Source organism: Astyanax mexicanus, chromosome 7 (assembly GCF_023375975.1).
Source record: "Astyanax mexicanus isolate ESR-SI-001 chromosome 7, AstMex3_surface, whole genome shotgun sequence".
NCBI lineage: Eukaryota > Metazoa > Chordata > Actinopteri > Characiformes > Acestrorhamphidae > Astyanax > Astyanax mexicanus.
Window position 1 is genome coordinate 30,876,517 of NC_064414.1, and position 8,012 is coordinate 30,884,528.

At 35.4% G+C, this 8,012-nt stretch overlaps 1 protein-coding gene across 1 annotated transcript in view; it reads left to right on the plus strand.

Moving 5' to 3' along the window:
• col13a1 (collagen, type XIII, alpha 1) overlaps nt 1–8,012 on the plus strand; it is a 66,852-nt gene extending 58,840 nt beyond the window's left edge. The window contains exons 37-41 of the mRNA XM_049481168.1: nt 18–71; nt 826–861; nt 3,510–3,596; nt 5,455–5,493; nt 6,571–8,012. Coding sequence (XP_049337125.1) covers nt 18–71; nt 826–861; nt 3,510–3,596; nt 5,455–5,493; nt 6,571–6,573 — 219 coding nt within the window. The 3' untranslated portion in view covers nt 6,574–8,012. The remainder of the gene's footprint in view (nt 1–17; nt 72–825; nt 862–3,509; nt 3,597–5,454; nt 5,494–6,570) is intronic.

Below are 8,012 nucleotides of genomic sequence, written 5' to 3' on the forward strand. Positions count from 1 at the left end.
TAATCTTATGCTTATAGGGAGAGAAAGGAGACATGGGAGTAGCAGGACCAATTGGGCCTCAAGGCATCCCTGTAAGTATATTTAGTATATATCAGCAGCCATCCTGACTTTAAGTGTTTTTGTAAGCGATCAACACAATAGCAGTCAATGTATTATTTAGAGTCTTATGAAAAAGTTTAGACTCAACAGAAAAACGGGAAAAAGCGAGCGCTTAGCGCAGTTAGCGGCTAATGCTAATACTGCTCCAGTCTCGAGTCTCTGTGCTGGAGAACTAAAATGAAAGTCCTGAAAAATGCTGTAACTTACTTCAGTGGCTTTATTGCTCCTTACGATCTGTCTGGTAAAATTCATACATGAGACATGCTGGATTATAAGGCACACTGATGATTTTTGGGAAAATTAAAGGATATTAAGTGTGCATTATTAAGTGCGCCTTATAGTGCGAAGAATACAGTATTAATTTTATGACACTAACTTTGTAACTTAGTAATTGATTGTTTTTTTTTTTAAACTTGGCCAAGAGTGCATTCTGTTTGTACACCTTATAAGTTCATACTTATGAAACTACACTGTAAATGCAATTTTACAAGGGGAGAAAAACGCTGCTTAGCTTTAAGCGGAAGTTAATTTAATAATATTTTACTCCAAATCTTTTCTGATCCATTTCTTTTGGTCCATTCATCATTAACCTTTTTCAGTACTGACTCAATATAAAGAACAGTACTTTTAAATATGTTTAAAAGTCATGTCAAATATATGGATAAATAATATAAAGATATAATGATTGATTTACACATATAAACACACATTTTTTTACTTTAACAGGGTTTAGTAGGACCACCAGGACTAAAAGGAAATCGGGTAAGATCTGATTGTGTTTGACTGCTATCTGAAGTAAAAGTAAATGGTCTTCTATTGTCTTAAGTGTGGTTTGGGTGAAGTTTAAAACCAGCATGGTTCTGCTACCATCCAATGAGTCAAATTCACAGGTTAATGTCATAGTAAGACATTTTAGAAATAGTGATTTTTTTGCACTTAGTTTTATTCATTTTATTCTTTTTTTCATAATGCAGTTGCTGGTAAAATGAGCAGGACCATGCTAGGTTCAGTGACTTTGTGCTTGTGGTAGTAATGCTCACAAATCTACTATATATTTAACTAAGGGCCATTTAAAATAACAGATATAAATGTTGTGTTAGTAATAATATTTATTCTATTTAAATTTTCTTTAGTTTTTTAAATGTCTTTTTATTCATCAACATATATTTCTATTTAATACCATATTCAATATATACATTTAGTATATGTTAAAATGCTGTGCATCTGTTACATCTCTTCATCCTTCCAGAATATCTGTTTTCTTCCTATTAACACTAATTTCCTGAGTTATTGCTTGAATAACTTCCACCTTGAAAGTCAGGACATGTCAGTGTTCCTCTCAGCACCCTCTACTGGCAGAACCAGAAACCATCACTGATTGCCTTTAGATTTTGGATCACATATCAAGATACTCTATATTAAATTCCATTGATATAAATGGCAGATCTATATCCATTTAGTGACAGGTGGTTTAGTAGAAGGTGCTGAGGTGGGCTTGTCGGACACGGTGCTGTTTTTACTGTTTTCCTCCTTTTGTCTTCCTCTCTTTTTTCCACAGGTCTTCCTCTCCCCTTTTCCTCCCCTGCACCTTGGCCTGTAGCCCCTGGCTCTTTTTGTCGGGCCGGGTCGTCCTCTCTGTCCCTCTCTCCCTCCCTGGCCTCCTCCTGCTCCTCTAATGTTGTAGCCTGGGTTAATACTCCTCCTCATTCCTCCTCTTCCTCCTCTCCTCCTCCACTTACCACCCTGACAACTAGCCTTTGATCCTTTCTGTCTCTAGTGTGCACAGCTCTCACTGTTTTTCTATCGTTACAAAGCTATAAAACCAAATTAAGATATTACCCTGTTCAGAGCCTGCTAAAACATGAAAAAAGAGGTTTGCATTTTGGCTTTCCAACTAAATAAAATTGATACACAAATAAATAAAATGAGTTAACAGGATATTGCACAAAGATACACAGCATTAAAAAAACAAACGGTATCTAGGACAAGAATTATACCCAATTATGTAAAGAAAGCTTTCTATTCTTTGAATCCAGGACTAGATTTAATTTCCTTAAATAATTCCTAACAGTAAAATAAAAAAAAATATTTGTGACAATATAACCTAAAAATGTTTTAAAAGAGACAGGACAATCTAATATGAATGCATAATATTATGCATGGAAGAAACATTTAATGGATAATGGCTGTATTCAGCTGTGCAGTCTGGTCTAGAGACAGAATCATCCCAAATTCCCAAAGCCTTAGACTTTTTGGTGTGCAGACAGAGAAATATATTCTACACATAGACCTCAAGTAAAACTTGGAAAAAAAATATATTTGTCTTTTAGAACTATTAGATTATTTTTTCTCTATTATCTTACTGTATTTTGTGCTTTGTTGTTCCTTAGTTCAAATTACCTAATGATCTCTTGCTTTTGACTTTCATAGATTTTCTACATTTTAAGATTTAAGACATAATTGTCATTCATCCTGTAGCCTGTTACGATCTAAAGAAGGAAACTGCAGCTTAGCGTTCTTCACTGTGAGGCTTACTGACTCATCAAAGAACCACAGTGTCTTAACGCTATTATAAATTAGGAGTTAATTTGCAAAAACAGAAGAAGGGAGGTTTAAAGAATACAATTTAACTACTTTTGCAAATAAACTTTTTAAATATTTTATTCTTGGTTAAGTTTTTGAACCTAGAGCTTGTATTGCTTAATAGTACTACATTCTCTCTACACTCTCATGTGAAGAGCAGTTCACCCTTTAAATCACCCTTTAAATCTTCTCTGTAACTCTGTAATTCTGTTAAATACTGCGTAGTAGATGGTCCACATTATGTTTATGCTTATCTAAGCATTAATCTGCATTTTTTAAAAATCTTTTTACAGTTTACACAATAAGAGTTAGTTTGACCATATTTAAATCTCCTGGCCTATTTGACAGTCTTGGGAAATACTGTATGTGCTATTAAGCTACAAATTCATCATGTTTGTTAAAAAAATTATTAATACAATTATTACAATTTAACATTACAATTTACTACGCAATGGGTAAAAATTGTGTATACAACAATGTAACAGTTCCCAGGACTAATGTTTGGGATACTTACATGTAAAATGTAATATAATTAAATATTTAATGATGATTAAATGTACAGAGTTTGCACACCAACAGCTTTGGCTGAAACCCCTCTTCCCTAACCCCTCCACTCACACCTCAATCCCTCTATCATAATGCTTTATTATAGGTCAGTACAAAAGTACATCAACTCTTTTTATATATATAAATAAACCTATATAACATATAAACATGTCTTAAATTACTGTTTGATAAGTTCTAATGAACTTATATTTACTATCTTTACTGCTTTAGTTTAATGGGAGGACTAAAGTCTGTTTTTTTTAATGCACTGTCGTTTGCAGGGGGAAAGGGGCAAGAGAGGCAACAGGGGGGCCAAAGGGGATAAGGGAGACCAAGGAGCCCCTGGATTAGATGCCCCCTGTCCATTGGTATGTCCTTTGTTCAATGTGGAACATTAAGGCTAAAGGTGACGGTGGTTGTTGGGATGAAGAACAAGCTTCCCCAGCAGTCACAGATATCACCTTATGTCTCGGTGTGATAAAATAACAATCATCCAAGAGGTTCTGGACCAAGTCTGTGAGTTTTAAGAGGCTTAAGGTCCAGAACTTTCTATGGGTTTTTTATTTTATTTTCAGGATTAGCACTGACAGGAAAGGGGGTCCTGCTAAGTCCACTAAACAGAAACCATTCAATTTAAATGTATTCATTTAGCAAATTCCTGTATCTAGTGAACTTCATCTCCATTAGTTCTTAATCAAGGCGCATAAATGGTTCTTGGCTTGGAAGCATGGCCCCTACTTGTCAGTGTCAGGCCCAGTCTGCATGCTCCAGACTGGCCTCGCTCCAGGCTGCTCTGGGTGGAGTGGCCATGCCTTCAGCAGCGCCCTGCGTGGGGCGCTGTGGTACAGGAAGATGTTTACGTGACTGATTTTGTGAACAGGGTTTCCGAGGCTTTAAAGGGGAGAAAGGTGAACCAGGTCTGCCAGGCCTGGACGGGCTGGATGCCCCGTGCCCTGTGGTATGGTGCTCGCTCTCTACGTGTACCTGCCTTCTAAAGCACGTTCACCGGCTTACAAAACACCTCACACTACACTCTTACACTCAGGTCACACACTACTAACACTTTAATGTGCTGATGCTGATATTGGATCTTTTTGCACTAAAACCACTAACCACTGAATTTCCTTGATATGAAAACAAATTTAAAATCTTTTTGCAGTAAAAAATCCTATATTAATACTTTAATAAATGAGTTAATGCTGCAATAATCAATTAGTTAGAAGTTAATTGCAACAGTTGTTTAACCTCAATCTTAATATGCATGCAACATAATTTAAAATAAAAAAATCTTTCTTACACATCTTTGATTCTTACATCAATGTATGGATACCCAGTTTGTGTAGCTAATAACAAATAATTCATTCTTAATGAGCATTCTTATACCCCATATTCTATACAAACACACATCTTCATACATAAACTAACCTACTTAGCCACTGCACATCCACATGGGTCATCAAACAAGAGCAGTTCGGCCTGGCATCCTTGAAGTGGAGTTGCTTTATTCTTTAAAGATGCAAGAAAATGCAGGAATTTTAAATGTATGTGCACATCTGTATGTTTTATGCTGTTAGCATATTGAAATAAGTGCTTGAAGTGGGCCTGTATGCTCTGCTATCACAGTATTTTTCAAGATTTTGACAGTTTTACGGTATATCACTGTATTTTTATTATTAATATTATTATTATTATTGTTTAAAATTAAACTGGTATACCACCCAGCACTAGTATGCATTCTATGAATGTTTACATTTTACTCTTTGGGGTACTGGAACTTTTTCCTGTGTAATGAGACTTACAAGCTACCAGTACATTAAATTATGTATGAAATGTAACAGGATGAAATTAATCTGTTTAAGTTCTGCCTTCACATAGCCAAGCCAAATGAAAGAAAGTCAACTCTGCAGAGAAACAGACAGTGGCAAATGACAAATATATTTCTCTGTAATGTATCTTCATGCTGTTAGACAAACTGGGATAAAAAATGAGGGAAACTGAAGTTTCTAACAGTAAGGAGGATGGATACCAGCATTTTTTTTTTGCTCCACTTCAAGCACTGATTTTAATAATAAAAATGTTAAGGTAAAATGTTGGTACTTGTACAGTGCACCTGTATAAATGTGATTTGTTTCTGCTTGTGTGCTGATCTATGCTTTTGTCATTTTTTTACGTACATAGATTTTGAATGAGTATCATTTATCTCACGCTTGCCTCTCTCTTTCTCAGGGTGATGATGGTCTACCAGTACCAGGGTGTTGGAATAAAGTAGGTGCATTTTATTGTCCTACCTTGTTTTTTGCAGTGTTTTTGCTTGGAGTTAGTGTGAATCATGTACTAATCCTCCAATGTCATAATGAAATATCACACTAGAAATGAAGGTGTCTTTTCTAAAATAGATTAGATATTAAAACTGAATTTATCATTATAGCATACTAAATGAAACTTACACTTGGTACAGGATTACCCATTAGATTGTATTAGCTTTTTTATAGTTTAACTGACATTATTTTTAATATATGTTGTTTTAATGCATTAAATTGTAAATCGTGTATCGTAAAACTATTGGACATAACAAGCAAACCTTTACATCGACCATTGTATTTCTTTGTATGTTTGTTAACGTACAAATGAACTTCAGCAGTATGTAAGTGGTCTAAAGCACTGCCACTGTGATCGGGAGATTGCCGATTTGAATCCCAATCATGCAGCTTGCCATCAGCTGCCGGAGCCCACATCACTCCATAGGGCACCAGCGCAAAACTCCTGTGAGCTGATGTATCAGAACTGAATCGCTGCGCTTTCCTCTGAGTGTGCTGTGATGCTACTCAGCAATGCTGCATCAGCAGCAGTTCGAAAAGAGGCGGTGTCTGACTTCACATGTATCAGAGGAGGCATGTGCTAGTCTTCACCCTCCTCGAGTTGTGGCATCACCAGTAATGGAGATATACAGCTGACTAGCAGCTGAATGGGTGAGACAATTAGCCTAGCTAAATTGGGGAAAAATGGGAATTTCTTTTTTATTTTTTTATAAAAAATAAAAAACACAATGATCAGTGCATTAGTTATGATGTCTTCATACATACAGGTCATTCTCCTTTAAAAGGATGTAACTGCATTATTATGTTATTAAAAGTACCATTATATCACTAGCATTAAATATTCTTAAAATGCCAATAATTTTGTTTATTGCAATTATTTTTAGGGGCAATATATTGTTGTATATAAAAACATAGTTGTCGTGACACGTATTTGTTTGTCTAGAATACAAAATATAAATGAAATACTTCTTCACCTCCATGCATGAAATAACGTGCTGTGTTGTCTCTGCTTCTTGTTTTGCAGTGACGTTAACTCCGGAATGCCTTGTTTGATTGTATATAGAATATTTATTTTTGTATTGTTTTGCTTTGTTATATGATGGAAAAAAATACAGAAAAACGCAAAAAAAATACTGACAGGACTTTTGTACAGATTGTTTATTTTTAATACTGGTAATATTGTTTAAGTAATGGATTTTATACTGTGCCTATGCATTATGTCAAAATGTTTTGTTTAAGGAGGAAGCATACTGTGGCAGCATATGCATGATATTTGTGCATTATGTTAACTGATATGTGCCTATTAACTTATTTTATAAAGGTGTTTTGATGAGTTGTATCAGACCACGCTGCACTGATCAGTGGAGCTGGAATTATGAAGTGGCCTTCCATGAGGAAAACCCTAGTTTTTTTAGATTAAAATTGACACCAGCAGTTACATAGAACTGATAGATGCAACACTGTAATCTCTAATGTTTACTGGAAGCTACAGGGGCTCGTTTATAAAAATGTGCTCACCATATGTTTCATCAAACTATAGAGATTTCTCTAACGCTTTACTTGTCTGACTTACAGTGCATAAATTATTGGTATTTGTAGGCACAGCTTCAGTAAATATTTTAATCTCTTTGAGAGGGTTTTCTGTATAAATCTTTGCAGTCCAAAGTTTAAGCAAGTTAACAAATTAACAGAGCAGTTGTTGGGCAGCTTTAAAAAGATTGTCTCTTTTTCTCTATGCAAAAGCCTTATGCATTATTTGTGCCTTGTTAGGACGTGCATTACATGGAGACATAACTAAGCAATTACGGTTCTGAATCTTGCTTTAAGCAACTACTTCCTTTTTTTATGCTCTTGATCTTGTGTTAGAATAGTACCAAAGCCATGTTACACATCTGACCAATACTCATGAAGTCTTCCTTTAATTTATATCTTATGTATATTGCTGCTCACTGACAAGCAAGCTGCTGCATTTTGCTATTACGCTCCTGTGCCCTATTGTACCTCATCCGGCCAGCGAAAATGAAGAAAGAAGCCAAGCAATACACGCATTTTACTTAACGGACACGTTATGCTTTTTCGTTCATACAGTTCAGTATGTTAGGGTCACGTGAGGAAGGCCCCTAGCTAACAGTTGTTTGTCTGTGTTCATGTGTTCTGTTCATGTGATGATAATGTTTGTGTAACAAGTGTTAAAGAAGTGATTTGTTTGATAAAATTGTTGTTTTGTGTTCGACTGCTGCTGCTTACCATGAAAAGCTCTGTCTGAATTCTTTTTTGCCTGTCATTGAGATGAACTTCAGTCTGGTATATAATATTCCGCTTCAGTAAACTTATCATCAGCCTGTAATACCTCACACTAACATGTGCTGTAATGCTTCTATCCTGCCATAGTAGTCATAAGAAGTGTCAATGTCAGAAAAGCTATCTACATGAACATCAAAAAGAAAATAAATTGTAGTCAAACTC